Below are 20,394 nucleotides of genomic sequence, written 5' to 3' on the forward strand. Positions count from 1 at the left end.
GATAACATGGCGGATTTAATCTAGATTTGCATTGCTCTTTGCACAGTTTTCAGATATCAAATATTGTTCACACAAAGGATAAAGGATGGATTGCAGCAGGAGGTGATGAGATATATATATAGAGGCTTGTAAAGATTGTACAAATTAAGGGGAGGAAACTATTTCTGCTCGAAGTACTTTGACTTACAATAATTCGAAATTTTTTAAAGTTTTAATATATAACAACGGCCTTGTGACTGGCTGATCACTCGTCCAAGGAGTCGTACCACATATCTTAATAGTTTAAGTAACCTCCCATGAGTAAGGAGGCTAAGACCCTTCGAGGGAAACTTTTGAAATTAACAAGAAACGAATAACGCGTGCCTTTATGACGTAGTCTCATTTTATTTATTGTTCTATTCAGGTTGATTAAATATCTGCTCCTTTCATATTTAGACGGCCATTTTGTAAATAAAACAACATTTCTGATTATTATCGTTTGAAAATGCACAGTACAACCATGCACTTACATTAATTGTGTTTCAAATTGTTACAAATAAATTTATCTAATATAATAAGTATGTATTTGACTTCTAATCAAGAAGTTTGAAATAACAAGATAAATAATTAAAGCAGTAACATTAATAATTACAACTATTATAACACTATCAATAATTATTATAATAATAGCAACAACTCTATCAGAAAAACATTGAAGATCGAGAAAAGAGATCACAATTTGAATGTGGATTTGATCCAAAAAGTTCAGCACGACTTCCATTCTTCCTATGACAGGACAAACATTAACAATCATAAGATAACAAAATAGTCGGAAAGCTTTATGATATGCAAATACCTTGAAAGTAAGAGAAAAGGGTTCAAATCCCTACCGACTTAATAATACTTAAATTAATACACTAAAATAAAGAAAACAAGAATACTTTAATACTCAATACAAAATAGATCGACAACAGGTACAAATGTGAATTCTTTTGGGACTTTAATGTAGACATGTGAACTCCTGTTTCCCGATAAGTGTAAAAGTTAAAGTTCATCTGTTCCTTAAGCACGACACCATGAATAATGACGTTAAGATAGAATTAATATATGTTTAAAGATTTGCCTGCTTTAACCCCGTCTTTGGTTGGAAAAAGAACTTCATATCCTGGATTATATTCCATGTGGTAGGAAACCCCGGTACCCATTTGATAAGCTGTGTGGGCCCCGGTTCGATCTGAAGGCGGTGTCGAAGAGAAAACTCACTTCCTTTGATGGGAATCGAACTTTGGTCGTCCGACCTGTAACCAGTAAATTTAGTGAGATATAACGATTTACTTCGATCTTTCCGAAACTTTGACATCCACCGACATGTCTACATGCCATCAAAACCCAGAACAACATCGTTATTATTACATCATCCTCACTGCCGCGAAAACTTCAATTCTCAAAATCTGTTTTTCATAAAATTGAAAGTTACGCTTCAAGATCTAATGACAAAAAATCCTGAGCGTAAAACTGTAGACTAAATTGTTTTAGAATTCACCGTTATGAAACACCATACAACACCTAACTTAATATTGTTTTTATCAATATGAATAATTTATCATATAGACGAGAGCAATGTGGCCTTAATTTCCTTTTTGTACGGACTAGCATACGATGAGAACTTTCGTGTGGACAAGGAAATGGAAACCACTTTCTTCGGTAAGGGTAGTTTACTATATGCATTGGGGTTTTATTACAGTGATCCTCAGCGTATGAGTGCTGCTTTTATTGTTATAACTCTTCTATATGGGGATTATTGCAACGAGAATCCTCAGAGAGGTCTCTCATGATACGATGTCTAAGCTTATGAACTTTTTGACAGCTGAATATGATACAATGTCTTTATTTCAGTTCACTTTACTTATCAGGACAGCAGAAAACGTGTGAAAAGTGTCAGCTTATTTGACACACAGTAAGTCCTTGAGTGCGTGAAGTCAACACCAAATTTATAACCCTCTTGTCGCCATACTTCAGCACTATCGCCATCTGCCATTATTTTGCTGAGTTACAGAAGTTCATAAGGAGATAAAATGAAGTAAGAGACAAAAGGCGATAGAAGTGGCGAGGGGATATTTATTTCTTTTTTTAAATCTTCTAAGAGAAATTATTTGGGCTTGCCAATGTTATATTTGACGTTTGTTGCTGTATTCCTAGTAAAACACTTTTATAGCGACACTGTTCGGACGGGAAATACATCGCGGAGAGTAAAAAATATAAATATAACTTATAAGAAGATATAGAAAAGCAGAAGAATGAAACAGGAAATCCGATGTGGAAAAGTTTGCCTTGTAATAAAATGTTTCTGTTGTTGTATGCTGTAGTGTCAGTGGATAGATTATATGATACTGCAGAGAATTCTTGAATTACTTCCAAGTTGACAAAGAAACAAGGGTTCGTACATTACGTCCTGCAGTACATGCAATTTGGAGCAGATGATGGGGCCAAGGCGGATGGGGGTGGTATTAATAATGGAACCTGTTGAGTGCTGTAATAGTCTCACCTCTGTACCAAAGACTTAGTCGCTACCTTTAGGTAAGTCACCTTTAGAAAACACGGAATTGCTACACCGTAGACCTAGTTGTTGTAGATGTTTCAATTATAATAGCAAGATATTTTAACTTAGAAGTTTAAGTTTTTCCCTATTCCTATCTGCAAGATCCGTTCTGAATTTCGGAACAAAATGGAGGTGCCTGTTTTACTTCACACCGCAGCAGCTATATTTTAGAGGAAATATATCCTATATACATTTTTAAAAAAGTTTTTTGGAAACTAAAATTTCCCTAAATTCTAACATTAAAGAATCTGTCATCCCAAATCTTTATTCGTGTAATTTGTTTTGAAAAAGAGCACTATGTATTTTTACCGAAATATTGTTTAATAAGGGGAAATGTGATGGAACTTATCAACATCTTCAGTTTCTACATTCTGGTACCATTCAATTTTACGTGAGTCATCAACTCGACTTATTTTGGCATAGAATATATTATGTAATGAAAAATCACTACATATTAGTCCTGTTTTGATCACATTTAGGTTATGTGTATTTATAAGAAGTTTATTATGGTATTGCAAGCTGCTTTATTGATGGATGTTTTAAATTGATTTAATAATTTATTATTATACAAATGAAATCCTAATATTGTATACTTATAATATTAGATATTTAATCATACCGAAATATGTCATTATTCTACGTATAGATACCAAGGCTATAAATATTGAAATATTAAAATATAAAACTGCTTTGAATTTATCATATCGTTATCCATGAAAGAATTCAGCCATTCTTAGACGGAGGCATGTCTCCGTTTTTGAGTGTAATTATTGCAGAGAATAATTTCGTAGTATGTGGATCTTAAGGCTGTTCGAGTGTGTCGTTTTAGGTGCTGTAGTTAAGTGTCGACCTATTGTACTTACCCAGGTCCGTCCTAACAGTTATAGAAACAACCACAGTACCAAAATGAGTACGTACTTTGCATCATTTTACACGAGAAACAAAAATGATCCATTTTGTGAAAAGTTATGTCCCGTTCGGATTACAAGACGGTGAATAAAGTATAGAAAGCCATTAGTTATATTTGTGAAATACCTTAAAGTGATAATATTTGACATTACATAGATGTTCAGAATTAATCCCCATTTGGACTCAAGAGTGGGACATCATAAGGAAAGCATTGCATAGCCTTGCCTGCTTATGTTGGTAAATATAATTCTAGCCGATCATTAATTAGATTCAGAATCTTTCCATATCATGTGCACTGTACACAATTAACACTGAATTTCAGCGAGTCAAATATTACCCAGCCGAAGCATGAAAGCAATCTGGTCTCCGCCAGTGTGAAGAGGCATATTTCATAATGACGTATTAAAACGTGCCGTGTGGAAAAATCTAATTAGTCTCCGGGTCTATTATAGCGTAATTTAAGCGCATATAAACACACGCAAGTACAGCATAGTAAAAAAGAATTGTATGAATGCTCTATAGCATTACGTAATGGTATACTGGTATTTTCGTTCTAAAACTTGGTATAAAATGGTTTCCTGTTTCTATTTAATAACTTTAAACGTAGTCAGTTTTAGTGTACCGATTGTGATATTAGTTTACTCATTAAAACTTCGATTAGAAATTAATCGAATTTCAGTTTTATGGGTGTTCGTACATAAAACAGCCCCTCACATCATTTTATTAATTGTAGGTTGTCACACAACCTCTTCACTCATTTAGCTGTTGGAATAGGTTGATAAATTGTTTGGAAATTGGAGATAAATGTGAGGACGCCTCTATCTGTTATGTACAGGGCGATTCAGAATAATTTATTCAACTAATCGCATTGTCAATTCTGTAAAACTGTTTCAGTACCGGGTTGATAAATGTTTACCATATTATATATGCATGTTATTTGCACTGTTTTCATAGCTGTGTGGGTTTGGTTAATATGTTGCCTAAATTATGAATAAATTATTCCTAATATACCATTTTAATATTTCATGAACACGCATTTCCATGACACCGTCGTGTTAGGGCTTACACTATAATAACTTTGGTGCGTGTGATGGTGTAGAGATTGGATTTGAATACCGAATGACCATTGTAGGTTATGGTCGTCCTGTGGTGAATAGAGGCTGGGTTACTTAAGCCTGTGTGCAGCAAAACTTTCGTAGCGAACGATTTTTGAAAGTGCACTTAAAGTCTAGCTCGCGAGTCTTGGTTCAGCTGCAGATTTTATTTTTGAAAAATTCCATATACGATATGTTGTATAAATATCGATCTGAATTTATGAAATTTACAATCTTGAGCTGTTTGGGAGAAATGTGGACATTAGATAAATGTTGTAAGTTGAACGTAAAAATTTATATCATTGTAAATTGTTTGAAATGTGGTTATGTTAATTTAAAGTTTTAGAACACCTAGCTTAAAGTTAGGTTAGAATTTTAAAGCATATAAAATGGTAGGAATAGCCTCATATGTTCACTACATATCAGATTGTCACTGTCATCAATGCTGGGTAATATTTATTTATTTACTACTTTTTGCTTTATTTAACAACGTTATCAGTAGCTCAGTTTCGGCAGAATAATACCGAATGTTAAGAATTTTCATTTGTAGGGAAATGTCTTTTTATGGAAACTTGTTTGGTTGTGGTGGAACAAAGCGTGGTTATATTATGAAGGTTACACATTCAAGTGAATGAACGAAAAAAGGGAGAAATGAGAGTTTCGAAAATGGGAAGTTATTCTCGGAGAAGAGTCAGAGGAAACAAAAAACTTATAAGCCGGTACACAAAGTGCAAAATTTCAAAAGCAGTCCCATAAACAATCACGTTCTACGATACAAATATGCAATAAACAGGAGATCCAGCCCCGTATAAAAGACTCCACCAACCTCTTCCGTGACTGTCGAATCAAGGTTACCAAGGGTGCCAGGCCGCTTCTCCATTTGTGAAAAGGCTATAGAGATACGAACATGGTGTATACATGAGCAGAACGTAAGCTCATTCCCGAACGTTACTTCGCAAAGCATTCAGCAACACGTATCCTCCTGCCGACAAGGAATAACATCATGTCGGGACACAGGAAGTGTTCGTCTATGACAAGAGCTCATCGAGCGACAAAACAGCTGAAATTACGGTCGTACTGTTTTGAGGCAGTGCATCAGCTGGAGCTGTAAGTGTTCAATATTGTCATTGTTTTTGTCGTTTTGTGCGTGAAAGGTTTCATAGGTAATAGTTAGGGTTACGTTTTAAGTAAAACAACTTCTGAAGTTGTTAAGACCCGAAGAAACAACTGCGGATCAATCCACATTAGCAGTCTCAAGTAAGAGTTACAGAAGTTATATTCCTGAAAGAACTTGAAAGTTCTAGGTTTTATTGTTTTGTTGACTCGGAAGAAAGTAAACTATGGATTGAGCCCGTCAGTACATTGGTCTGTTCCTTAAAGAGTTTTGTTCTAAAATGCAATAACCAATCCTTCCCTCTTGCTTCTTATTCGATTTTGTTTCCTTGGAGCTCAGATGGTGGAAATGATACAAATAAAATAAATGTCGTGTTGCCTCTTCCTGAAGTCATACCCTGTAATATGTATAGCTCAGTTCTTTGCCACCAAGACCAGACCAATCAATGGGTTCAATCAGCTTTCTGTCTAATGGACAGCGGCGGTAAAGCAGTCGGAGCGTGAAGCTGACCAGTAATCTGCATTATGACAGAGTTAAGTATGCCTGGAGCTTACCTTCGCTACTTCACATAACTTCGTGGTGTATGTGTTTTCGTGTGTGTATGTGATATGATACTTATTTCTATACCAACTTACTAGCTTTAAATAGGTTCTGTATTATTTTTGAGTATTTATGTAGTATTAGCTCAAGACTCGACGTCCGTATTGGTATTCTATGTTTTTATTTTAATTACCCATACATTAGTTTTAAAAAAATGTTTCCTTCATAGCAAAGAGCGAGATGTATCAGAAAATTATTTTATGAAGCTAGTAGAAACAAAAGCGAAAATATACACATTTTAAGCACGCATCAAGTAACACAACTATTGCATAAGTTTCCAGAAGAAGATCCTGAAAGTAATTTTATTAATGTTGTATAAATAGCTGTTCTCTATCATTTTTTCTTCTTGGTGTGTGCTGTATTTATCGATACAATTTTAATTGGAATTGAATACATTAAAAGTAGGCCTATATTGTGCGTGAATTATAATATTTATCTGTTGAAATAAAATCGTGCACTGCTTTTGCAGAATTTGCGTCTCCTTGCATTCTGCAGCAACCAAGGAGTAAAATATTTACCGATATGGGTCTACAGTGTAATTAAAAAGCATACAAATAATGTTTTCCGGTCGTCTGGTTATATCAAAGAGATGCCCGGAAGGTCTACACATAATCCCGTAGCAAATGAAACTGCAATGTGTAGTGACTCACCCACCAGTCATCACTGTGCAGTGGCTTGCCACGTAACATTTCAGCCCAGTGGCTTACGGAAACTAACGAAATTAAGCCGAAATTTAACGAACGAGTGGGAGTAGAGACAGAAGACAGTCGTGTCAATACGTACAAGAGCGAAGGGATGAAGTTTGTTATAAGTTTACGTTTCTTGGTAATTATGGTGTGATGTTGTTAAAACTTCAGTAGCATGTGTACTGTTAGTTAGTGTGGACAGTGAACGTTGAACATTTATTAAAATATGGACTAAAAGTAATGTTCAATCAACCTGATCAGTTGAAACACGTTGGAAAAGTTGCTGTGTGCAAATCAGCCATGAAGCCCGGTAAAATGACGTCATAGGCAACAAGTTTCAACAAGATGTCTGACTGCAGTGGAACTCACCAGTAAGTAGCATAAAGGGGGAAGGGTTTTTCGGGTGTCTGTAGGGTACGGTGACTAATTATGTTAGCTAACTGTAATAGATTGTATCGGACTAGAAAGAATGCATAAAACCCGATTTCAGTGATAGGTTTATAAAAGGCGAAGGTAGTGTTACGTACTATTTTATATTATAACCATATTGTAAAATAACTTGGATTATTTGAGGAACGTGTACTGTTTAGATCGAAGTTTGGGAGTTTTACACGTGATCCGGTTGCATATCTTATAGTTTTCATCCCAAACTATGCTGGGTGTAAAGCTAGACCCAAGCATAAATCTACCCTAATGGAAGTCTCGTCTTAATTGAATCGGTCATTAGCAAAACCACACGATCTACATTTTGTTTTAGAGAATTGAGCTATTGTTACCATGCCAGTCGCCAAGGAGAAATGCACTGCATTACAGTCATGAAATATTATGTGGATACTTGAAAAAAAAAAAACACGAGTTAACAAGTAGTTAAAACAAAGTTTAAACAAACTATGTTACCTAATTTCCTAGAATAGTGTTAGTTTATTTTCAATGCATATGTGTATTATGTAGCTTGTAATTGAATTGAAATTTATATTTCTGTACCATGTTCCAGTAGTTTTGAAGAGTGTACGTTATGTCTGTTTTGTAGTTTTTGAGATAGTGTTGAATGGAATCGACTAACGTTTCACTTTTCGTAGTAAATTTGGTAGCTCTTCATGTTGGTGTAGGCCTGTTTTTTGTTATACTAGTGGATTTCAAGTATAGACGACACATTTTATAATTTGCAAAGTAGTTCCGGATTTTCTGAACCCTTTGCCAGGGAACGTGTTGTTAACACCATATTTCTAGTGCAAGAAGGATGACTGTTCCCACGCCCATGATGCTTTGGACAGCAAGAAAGTGACTCTAAAAGGGATGGGGCTAACTTCACAATAGTCCTAGGCCTACCTTTGCAGTATCAATAGACGCTGAGGACGTGTGTTACGTTGTAAGGAGACGGCCACTGAAATGTATAAAGCTGTCATATTATTTCGACGTCGTGAATCCAGTACTATTCAGAAATGTTACGAATTTACACACAATTTGAGTCGCCATCTCGAAGAGTGATTCATGAGGTTTGAAATCTGGACGATCGTCATCGTAAGACGGACATTCGACTAAAATATGGCGCAAAATGTTAGCAATAGGATGCAAATTCGACGCTACATATACCATATCTTACATGTTATTTAATTTTGATATGGAAATTTGTATTTTATCTGAGGTAAGGGCATAATTAAAGGTGTTTGGGAACAGGATGTGCTACATGTAATACTCACGGGGAGATTACAAATTAATACGACATTTTGGTAAGGAAACCTGTAAGAAAGGGACTGCTTTGAAGAACTTAAAGTAGATGTGATAATAATATTAAAATGAATCTCGCAGACATCAATGGTTTCCAGGTACTATGAATGTATAAAAGATAAATGTGCAATAGTGATTTGTTCTTTTAGCTAGTAGGTAGTAGATGTCAGCACTTGTAATGTGGTGGTATCTGGTTCGGATCTCTGCCGGGTTACTCAGTATCTCGAATATTACTTTTCGTGATTTTATCAGTATCTTCATTGGAGTTCTGATATATTACGGTTGTTTGTACCATATCCTCAAATAATCTCCACTCATGATCAGAGAATGTCAGCGGAAGAAATAAACATTCGCGGTTGAATTAGCGTCTTTAAAATAAGAACCCTAATACGTGATTCAAATGAAGGGTCTTACTTGTTACCTGTCATCCATTTGTACAATTTTCGATCGTTGTGGTGTTTGGCGTCAGTACATTATACACGAGGCCTGCATAAACAGGCTGCCCCAAGAAGATGTATTCACATATTAAATTAATGAAATAAAAACACGTTAACAAACAAAATATTAAATACGTAAAAATTGGAACTTAGTGAGCTAGCAAATGTAATATAGGTGTACAAAATGACCGCCGTTAGCTTCGTGGCGCAGCTGACAAGCGGCCAGCAATGTTACTGTTGTGTACACATATTTTTGGGACAACCTGTGTTTATTTCTAAATATGATACTGTTGAAATGGTATGACACAAATGGGAAATCTTGCACATGAATTGGCATCGTTCATACAGTGACTATATCAGTCGATATAACCCAAAGTCTTATGGCGCGCCTTTCCCAAATTATTTCTTAAATTTTTTGACGTAAATACGTCTGTATTGAAGGGTAATTCGGCAAAAAAGGGGAACGAAAAAGGGAAACGAAAAAGTGTAACCTGGTTACCTACGAAACGTCGTGTTTACTCGGAATTGTTGTTACCCAGGAAACGTCATCTGTTTACTCAGCATTGTTGTTACCTTTAAAACATTTCATTACATTACCTTACCTTACCTTACCTTTCATTACATTTCATTACATTACATTACTTTACATTACATTCAGCTACCACAGACCCATCTTAAGCGCAACTAATTCAAGTTAAATAAGCAAAGCCTTAATCAAACTTTACTCAATTGTAAAGCGGGTATAAAGGAAATATTTAGAATAAAGCCAATATATAAACTTCCTTTCCGTATAGACGTATTTACGTCAAATTCTCCGGAACCGTGGTTCCACTGTCAATTTTTAGTTCTGTCGTGAACTGGACAGTACACTGACAGAATACGTAGTTTCGAAATATATTTAGAATACAATGTAAGGACGTGATCATGTAAAAATATAAAGTGTGAGAGAAAAATGATTAGCTGATTAAAGGACCAACATGTATGAAAATTTCAATAGCTGATTTATGAATGCGTAATATAATATCGTCACATGATATGAGCGGAATTCTAGACACATTACTGTTCACACAAACATGGCAGGTCTTATGCAAACAGCACGTGCTTTAGCATAACATTTTATAAGTTTACATTTCAAATCCTGTCGCAGATCAAACCAAGACTAAGTCCGCCTTTGCAGTTCACTTTGACACGCAGCTGGCTGGAAGCAAATGGATTGTGGGCTTAGAAATGACAATTGACAAATGTTTCTGCTCGCCCGTTGCGACCCCCTGACCACGAAGATACATGAGTTGATTTATAAATCTGCCACTCAAGGTGAGAGAGCTACATTACTGCGAAACGAACTGTGTGCCTTCCACCATATTGAAATAATTTCATAACCAGCTAATTTTAAATGAAAATCAAACATCTTTTATTAAGCCATCTGTCGATAATAATATCTAGTTTTATTATGGAATCGAATGTGTTAATTTGACGTTTTAATAAGCCAGTAAAACCGGAGGTTTACAGCCTGTTTCGGCTGTCAGGGTTGACGTGTTAGTTACAGTGTTGAGGATTATGGGTTTCGTTTGGTGCGGTCATTTAGTCGAGTCCCGGGCTACACATAAATTAGTAGGTTTCGCATATAGGTGACACGCGAGCCGCATGGGGGTTTGTAATTATAAAAGTGCAACTATATGTTAAAAGCCAGAATAATTATTAAAACTACATTACAGATTTGCTGTAAGCTGTTTTTATTTTGAAGAAAAATGGAAATAATTAGAGATGTTACATACGTGTAAGTCATCGTGGAAAAGTCAGGGATTCCTAATGTTATGTTGTATTAACTTGTGTAAAATATTAAATAAAATAATACACCGTGTTTTACCAGACGGATGAGGTTTATCAATCTCTGTCTGACATCAGTTGAAATAGTAGTATATAGGCCTATGCGGGTTTAACATATATTTCCATAAAGATTTATAAAAAATAACCCTTTTCCCTTGAAAGGCTGCTGATTCATGGAAGGGCAGTTCCTTCTGAGTGTGGGCCGCCACTGCTGAGAAACGCTGAAACGGAACTTCCTTCGGTGAGCTGACTAACCTGGTACTTGGCTGGTTGCGGAGTGAGGTTAGGTTAGTTTGGAAATGCCGTGCACAATACGTATGCTGCTCTGCACTTGCGGTATTGCCCGCGTCTTATATCTTTGCGTCATAACGATGGGGGAGGGGATCGGAGACTGGGTTGTAGGGCCAGGTATCGGGGCCATAATGTTCAACGTCATCTTACCGCAACATTTGTGTTCCATATTTTGATATTCCATAAAACTTGGCATGTTGAATTATTGAAACATTACCCCTCTGTTTTTATGACTCTTTCCGTTTCATAACATAGACCAGCGACATAAAACCACATTCGTGTCGTGAATACAAAATTTATTTATTTGAATGTGATTTATTTAACGACGCTCTCGAATGATAGGATGATTAGTGAATAATGAATTTGAAAGGATATGGAAGGAAGCAGTTGTGTCTTAATTTAAATAAAGTTTCCAATGTAAAATTTACAAAAAAATTATAGATACTGAATTTTATACAAAACTGCATTGCAGTAAAGGCATATATAATATCTTGATTACTCCAGAGAGTCAGTTAAAAGTAAGTTAATGAACGTTAAATATTTTTCATGTCAGTACCAAATACCTTAATGATAACTTTTACTTTGTATGGAAACTGTGTTTTCGTAAGGAATAAGTCTTATTTCTGGACGGGTCAGTCAACGACATTGTAAAAACTTTCCAGAGCTCTAGACCCAGATTTTTATTTGCGTTGAAATTATTAATAATGGGGCCCTCAGCATGCTACCGTAGTCGATTTGTAGTATGTACGGACTACAGAGCAGTGGTGTAAAAAATCCATCCCTAGATGAAAGTAGTTTTAAAAGAACTATTGGATGTATTAGGAATTTGTAAATATATTTAAGATCCAGCGTGTATTTAACAAACGAAACTATTTTTGAGAATTGATGGTCTCACAGCGGTGAAGATGATGATGATGATGATCTGGATTATAGCGAAGTGTAGAGTCGTGTGACCTGATGATGGATAGTGTATGTCTCTCTGAAACGTTTGTTATCTACTGATTAGGCTACACGACGCCCGAAACTAGAAAAAAATACATCATTATCAAGCGCAATTAACGTATATTCCAATATACAGGTTGTCCCGGGAGGAAATGTTACAATTTCATTAGTTGGTTCTTGGGGCAATTTTAAGTAAAAAATATTATATAAACATGGGTCTGATTACTGAGATATGTAGGCGTCTGCATTTGGATAAAAATAGCAAAAAGCTGATTTTAGATGACTATTTATTGATAATTGTGGTAAATACCAAATACAAGCACACCAAATATCAATATATACTACTCCAGAATGTTTTCAAAGTTCCTACCTCCGTACTTAAATACCATTTTTACTTGTTTCTCATATGAGAGAACTCCTGGGGAATATGAATTATACATGTATCTGTAAGAACGTGTTGAGAATAAGCTGTAACGCTGTTCTATTAATTACTTCCTAACAAAAAAAACTGAAAAAGTGGTATCTCTTTATATTTGTCACGAACGATTAAAAATATTGTTGTAGTTTGAGCTGTGTTTTAAATAAAACACTATATAAAATTATATTTCAACGCAAAGGTTAATGTCCATTATACTCGTAAGCAGGGAGAAAGCACTTACCCAAATATTATATTATGTTTAAGAAGTACAGAAGTAAAATAACTGGACTTGGGCGCTATATGAATATAGTTTACGGTCTGATCGCCTAGCTATTATTGCGTGACTGGGTATAAATGAATATTCAAGACGCTATTCTACAAATATAACGTCCCAGCGAATTTACAATCAATCAACTACACCTGAATATACAGGTGGACCTTGAAATTAAAGTGTGGTGTTTGACAATATTTTGAGGTCTAGTTCTGTACCCTAAATATTATCTGTGTAGCAAAGCACGTTTTCGCTTCCACACTTTCCCTTGGGTTCACGTCAGAATACCCGCCTAATTTCGTTTGATATGGGAGTGAGTACACTTGAACTAGGATCTGAGACTCCTCTGGCCTGATCATGTCTCTCTTCGTTAAGCAGTCCCCTCCAGAGTTTATCCAATTCCAATACATCAAAGTATCTCTTATATTAGACGGGGATTTGCTGTTTCGTAGACATGTGGTGTGGGGTGATAGAGCAGGGTTGATACCTTAATGCGATGTAGTTTAGATAACATAACACGCTAGTTCCCGGCTAGTAAACTTTTTAGCGACATCGAACGTTATGGCGGAACTCAGATGTTTATTTTGTACGAATAATCAATTTTTATATTCTGTTTGTTCTGTCGGAAGTCTTAAAAGAATTTTCAAACCGCATTCAAGAAAGGAATTTAAATGGGGCGGTAGGAAAACTAATGAAATATTGTGAATTTGTTGGAACAATGCTTTCTTGTTGTCGGCAGATAATTGTTCACAAATAGTTGGTTCTTAAGAACGTTGTTTTTATATTTGTAAACACAAGATTCTGTGTTCAAATATTTGTGACAATTAAATCATCTGAAGACTAAGTTAAAGATAACAGTTAGTTCTAAAGAGCTATGAAATTTTTATCATTGATATCAAAACGTAGACTAGGAGGCCAAGGAAAGGGGGTGATAAATGTGTCACAAGGAAACTATTATAAACCAGCATCAAGCGAAGAGTGAAAATCTAAAAACGATATTTTATAAATTTAGAAACGTGTGGCAGTGTTGCATTCAATTTCTCTTATTTAAGCCCTTTTTCAAATAATATACAGAGCTTTCTTTGAGCATGGCTGTTTCATGGCTTATAGTACCTTGTAATCAGTTATAAGTTTACCAACGTAAGTATTTCTGAAACGTCGGGAAACGTCTACCAGACTACACGGCGCTACAACCCAGAAGACAGCAATCTTCAGACTCACCGCCTTATATTAACCTCGTACACATGAAGCGTTATACAGTTTAATTTTTTGACTTTAACAGACGCTGCACGTAGACTTCAGCTTGAAGAAGTCGTGAATTTCTGTAGGTTTAAATATTCTAGTGATCTAGAATAGGCAATATTGCCTCCAGTTTATTGAACACAACCAGGAAGCTCACTTTATGGTCAGATATGTAGCGAGAATTTCATTTCGAAACCTTCAAAAATTGACGACCAAACACTGGAATTTATGTTATTCACGTGTTTGGACATTTGCAACAAACGATAGGTTGAAGTCTTCGGTGTTTTTTTCTGTTTTTTAAGGCCCACGTCAAAAGTTAATTCTGCAAAAAGGCTTACGTTATCTGCCACCGAAGGGAAGAACAACAAATTAATTTATGGAGAAGTTCTGTTTTGTGTATTTTCGTCATAAAAGCGAACAATGCTTGCAGTCTGAAAAATGATTACTTTAAAATCTCTGATGTTAAAAATCATCCTCAAATATTGTGCATATATATTCCCATTCAAACACATTCCTATAAACTAAACTACCTCGAATATATTTATTTGAAATTTAATTACTTTTCTCAGTTTTCCGCTTCAGATTCAAATAAATTTAGGGTAAAACTAATCTGAGGAAAAATGTAGGGCTTATTTGTTATGTATATTGATACAGAACGAATGAGTAAAATCTCGATAAATATCTTCGAAACTAATTACTGTAGAGGATATTCTTGGATTTGTTGATAATATTTTTCTATGATATTCAACGATAAGTATCGAATGATAGGCATGCGATAAATTTTGAATTGATGAGAAATGTAATTTGTACTTATAATATATTTCGCTAGTGTGTCACCCACCTCAGGAGATTGATATTGCCACTGATGGGCAAATAAAAAATAATAGAATATGTTGAGCTTCAGTGGAATTATATTCCTATAAACTTGCATGAAGATTGATCTGTTGGGTCACACATTATGAATGAATGACGAGAAACACGCACGTACATACTCAGATGGACATAAAGATCCATAAGCCTTGATTGATTGGTTTTCATAGCGGGATGAGTATGAATCACATAGCGTTGAGGGCTCACACGTGTCTACTTTACTGTTCGCTGTGTGTGTGTGTGTGTGTGTGTGGAAAGATTTATGAGTCTGCAGTAGCGTGTTTAAAGATGCTGTCTGTCTGGAATTTTCTGGAGAGACCGAACTAGACTACGTAAAACCTCAGGGTAGCTGGGTGCCTGGCGAAATATCGACATGCCATTTCACGAAAGACAACTGACAGTCATAAACCGCCCCTTTCTGTTACCGCCTTAAGGACGATTATAAAGATAAATGAGACACAAAAAGTTGTTGCTAAGTTCCCGATGGTGTTGCTATCTCTTAAATTGCATGAGCAGTGGCCGGCATCATGACTCGTTCCGATGTTTCTAGACAAATTTGGTCTGGAATTTTATTTGTCTTTGTTACACAGTCTCTTTGTTTTCGTATGTAGTCATTTCTTTCAGAAATGGTAGCTATGTTTATGAGCAAAAACTTCTTTCAGGACGCAATGCATTCATACGTAAGAAACTCGATTTGTTATGACGTATTCAAAAGCAACTGACATCTAAAGTTGAACTCGGTAACTTCCCAAATAAAACAGCAAAAATCATGTAAGGACGGTTTTTGGGGGGATGGGATTTGCTTTAAATGTTAATGTCAAATTTTGAACCTCAATTACCGTTTATCTTTATTTACGCCTCTCGGCATATTGGTATATACTTATATACTGTAAATTACTGAAAAATATGTATACTTTATTAAATTATATTCTATGCCGGGTGAGTCTCGATGAAATATATCCTCAGAAGCTTTGAACTGGACCCATTTATAGTCAGAATTTCATATGAACATACATCAGTAATGTTAATGGAACTACGGATATTTAATGTTAAAAAACAGTTACAATAACTTTTCAAAATGACCACCGAAAGTATGTGGTTAAAATTATTCGTCAATTTACAGTAACTGATAAGAATTACCACCCTCCCCCTGAGCACACATATCGGTTCGTCTGTGGATCACGCGGTAGCTCGTATTAGTTTATTGCAACTGTCTTTTATGTGGGCTAGAGCATCTGAAATACCACAGAGAAACGCGTCTCGTGTTTAGAGTTTACTCTGGTCTACCAGCGCCCCCTACAGATATAAATCTAGAGGGTTTAGATCTGGAGTTTATGGCAGTTCGGTTAACTTTCACTTTCATAGTAGGCGTGATGTTTGTTTTTATTGCTTAAGTATTCGGACTTCAAAATTATTACAGATCAGTTCTCTCATCTTCAGCTATTGAAACTTATGTGTTATATTTCTAGACAATGCGTCATTTTGAATGTAATGTTTTAAAAACTAAAATGAGCCTATAAATATCCTGGGAATATGGCCTATCGAAATACTACGATGAAAGAACTTACCAAATTGACAAATAAGCCATGAAAATTCTTTTAAAATGCAAGAAACTTGTTATTTTACGAAGTACAATTATAAATCTGTACTGCCGTTATAGCAACACAGTATAATTATTAAAAAAATAGATTAATCAGTAAGTATGCACATATTTGAAGATTTCTGTCTTCTGGGTTGTTGCGCCGTGTAGTCTCGTCGATGTTTACCAACGTTTCAGAGGTCATACTGCCTCCGTCATCAGGGCCATTCATAGTACACAGCGCAACAACCCAGAAGACAGAAATCTTCATACTCATCGCTCTGATGATGGAGGCAGTATGACCTCCGAAACGTTGGTTAACATCGACCAGACTACACAGCGTAACAACCCAGAAGACAGAAATCTTCATATTCACCGCTGTGAAAACCTCAAATCTTACATGCACATATTTGTTTGTTTCTCTGCGACTCTCGGCTTTCTGTTAAAGAAATTAGCAAACAAAGAAACAAACAAAACCATCTGTTCTTCTTCCCTCGTCAGGAGAGGCTTACTAAAACACACTCAATAACATTTTAGTTTCCTGCAATAACATGGCGTTCAACAAGCAATATCACAGCCCGCTTATGTTCCCACGGGTTCCACATAAAAACACGCGGTCCAATGATTGTTTTTCTTTTTGTGGTTCGATATGCCCTGTCGTAGTAAAATATAACATGTAAAGTTCAGAAAACCATTAGCCTGAAACGGAGATGGTCCGTGTGTCGGAAAATTTATTCGTTACGTCTTCCCTCGTTATTTTGTTTTTGGCGATTTCTCTGACAAGATAAAGCGACGTGTAGGAAAGAAAACTCGTTTTAAACTCGAGACCGGTAGGTCAGAGTAAAAATGGAAGTTTTTGTCCTAAAGAAGGCATTAAGAAGAGATCGCTGCGAAATACTAACGTTTGTTTTTAAGTGATATGTGTCTAGTAACACGTGCCTCAACAGTTTTCGAATGTGGTCCACTGGTTAATTTCATGGACGAGAAATTCACATAGAGGTAAATGGGAAATCGTCTATGTAAATGAGTACAAGCCTAATCCACGTTCAGATATATTTATCAAATATCCAAAGTCGTAACGTTATTAAGTCTGTCCTTTGCAGTCTTCTTATACAGCAAAATACTGAACGACACGTAAATTGCTTAGCTGAATCTTTTTTCTTAGGACTGTAGCTTCTTACTTTGATTATAATTGAACTAATAACGTCGTTCTATGTAACCACTTCAATAACAATTATATCGAGAGCCTAATCATTCATTAGTATTTTATTGTACGTAATAGTACATGTGAAATTAACGCTGCATTTTTATCTTGTCTGCGAATAATTACAGCAGTTGCTGATAAATAAGGGTAATAATTACACCACTATCAGTCTTGTTTTTATTGTTACTTTGCACTATATTGTGACATTCTCAAGGCTTCGAAAGTATGAATCACATACTTACTTAAAATTAGCATGTGAGAATGTTTGAAAGCGCATATAAGTCTGTTTTAAGCAACCTATAGTGCGGAACGGTTTTATCTACGTAATTTCAATTAGTTGTGGGTAATAGTTGTAAGTTAGTTTAAGTATTTTTACACAGTAATGAGAAAACTAGCCCTGGGACATCCTGTTAATCTGTTTTAAAGACTGGTGTCCATTTGCATTTTAAGGTGACGCTGAATTTTTATGAATGACACATTGAAAATTGAATACTTTAACACAGTGATGCAAGTTTTATAATCATATCAAAACCCTTTCAGAGGAATTGAGAAATCTGCTCCTGTCTAAGTAATTATTCCAAAAATGTAAATCCGGTATCTCTGCGGTCCAGACTACAATTTCTCATTGCAGATATGAATATGTAAATATTAGTAACTGTAGCCGCCGTCTCCACTGCTTGTTTCTAGCATTTTCCCAATGGATAGTTAAACATTGGGCAAAAGAATGTCACTGATAGTCATTCTAGTTATTGGAAACATAGTAACAAAGTAATTATTTCCGTTACTTTCAATTAAAGATAGCAATAAGCGTAGGTCTAACTGAAAAATACGTGGTGTGACAAAAATTGTATTAGGGAGTTTTAAATAACTGTCTGTTTGTTTAATAATGTGTCCGAAAAAGTCACTCTGGCTTCCGTGGGTAACATATTAAAAATATCGCGAGATTCATGCGTGATATGATTTCCATAATTATTTTAGTTTTCACAGAAATTCTTTTGTCATAGTACTTAATGGACGTATGAGCTGGGGTAGCTCAGTCAATACAGTGTCAGACTACAGACTTGTTGACCTCGGTTCTGTCGTGGCAGGAGCAAAGGATTTTTAACCCTCTAGTCTCTGTTTCCAGACCGGCTCTGGGGCCCACTCAGTCTCCTATTCAGTGGGTATTGAGGGTAAAACGCAGCCTGGGGCGTGACCCTGGTCATTCACCCGATCTAGCGTCGATGTAAAGTGGGAGCTATATTTCCTCCTACCCCAAGGGCCCCCATGGCATACAGTGGGAGAGCCTTGTGTTACTTCTACTTATGTTGTATTGATATTAAAAAAAACAGACATCTTGGAAGACATGGCGCAGACGGGAGAGAAATTGAAATGAATCTTGAACGTGTGGTTACGTTTGGTCGTAGGCTGCATTGAACGAGTTTGGATAGGGTCCATTGTCGGGTTGTATTGAAAAGAAAACTCGACTTTCGTCTGTCTTGGAGCGACTACCAACTTATCAAGGACTCTTCTCCCAGGAATAATTTAAAAAGTCTGGACCTCTGTGCATGTACTCTGTTAGTTATAAATTAACATTTTATCGAAATGGCCGTATCATTCAGATATCAGGTAATTGAGCAAAGAATCAATTGAGGTTCTAGTAACTGACAGGAAAAATAGCACAAAGACACATGGACACCCACCCAATGAAATAATCGGTTTGTAACACATTTAATTATTAACGTTCGCATTGTTAAATACATTTGTGAAATGAACTGGCGAAACGAGAAGCAGCCTGAATTAACTGGTTTACCTTGAAGAGACTTGGAGTGTGGTTGCTCGTCGTGGGTTGACTAGGCGAAACTCGCGTTGGCTTGTTCGCGCCATCACGAGGCTCTTCTCCACAATGAGAATCGGTCATTTTTAAAATCACTTGCACCCATGAAACTGACTTCCGAAGGGGGAAAAATGCTACCTAACAGATTATTTTTGCTTCCCGTGATTTTGCTCCAAGATAAGCCGTATTGTATCTGATTATTTTGTACAGTCAAAGTTTGCTAACATGTTTTAAATCTGGAGTTATAAACCAAAGGTTTTTTGGAATTACGTTCATTAACAAGTATCCACAAAAAAGTGAATGAACATTTCATGACTTACCTCTCGGGTGATCCATTTACGTCGCTGTAGGTTCTAGAAGTGCTGACTCAACTTGCTTTCATTTATTAGTAAAATATGCGTCCAGTGTTCCTACCTTTTCCTGGAAACACGATAAATAGGGCTGCCCACTCGTAGTAGTGGCTTGAACAAATTTCGGAGACGTTGCTTTTGCCCCTGGTGATCGCCATTGTAGCAGTAATTCACTTATATAAAGAAAGCTGACTGATGTGGTTTTGAAAATGTTAGAAAACCAAAAGTTAAAACGCTGAACAAAATGTAGAAAGGATTCTCGGAATTTAATCTGGATTTGTCAGGAATTTATATAATTTTTCACGTAATTTCAAAGTACTTTACCACTTTGTGTGTAGGATGTATTGCTTGTCTCTGTGTTTTTATATGATCCTACGTGTAACAAGACAAAAATATAATTTTTATGTGTTTACTTCCCATGCGTAAGATCGGAAGATG

General features: G+C 35.9%; 1 protein-coding gene and 1 long non-coding RNA gene across 5 annotated transcripts in view; one reads left to right on the plus strand and one right to left on the minus strand.

The window, feature by feature from the left end:
- The window catches only part of LOC110840276 (nephrin), a 545,495-nt gene that overhangs the window by 204,129 nt on the left and 320,972 nt on the right, over window positions 1–20,394 (plus strand). The window contains exon 1 of one of the 4 annotated variants that reach the window (XM_087357911.1): window positions 7,012–7,352. The exons of the other annotated variants lie outside the window; for them this stretch is intronic. Coding sequence (XP_087214037.1) covers window position 7,352 — 1 coding nt within the window. The 5' untranslated portion in view covers window positions 7,012–7,351. Of the gene's footprint in view, window positions 1–7,011; window positions 7,353–20,394 lie in introns of those variants that run through there. 4 annotated transcript variants of the gene reach the window in all.
- Window positions 361–16,868, minus strand: LOC110831420 (uncharacterized). The gene is made up of 2 exons (XR_002543588.2): window positions 9,131–16,868; window positions 361–1,277 (listed from the first exon to the last, which is right to left on the minus strand). It is a non-coding gene; the product is annotated as an uncharacterized LOC110831420 (long non-coding RNA).

The sequence above is a fragment of the Zootermopsis nevadensis genome, unplaced genomic scaffold (assembly GCF_977971745.1).
Source record: "Zootermopsis nevadensis isolate Lab colony 2312 unplaced genomic scaffold, Znev_1.0 Znev_ptg000029l, whole genome shotgun sequence".
Classification (NCBI taxonomy): domain Eukaryota; kingdom Metazoa; phylum Arthropoda; class Insecta; order Blattodea; family Termopsidae; genus Zootermopsis; species Zootermopsis nevadensis.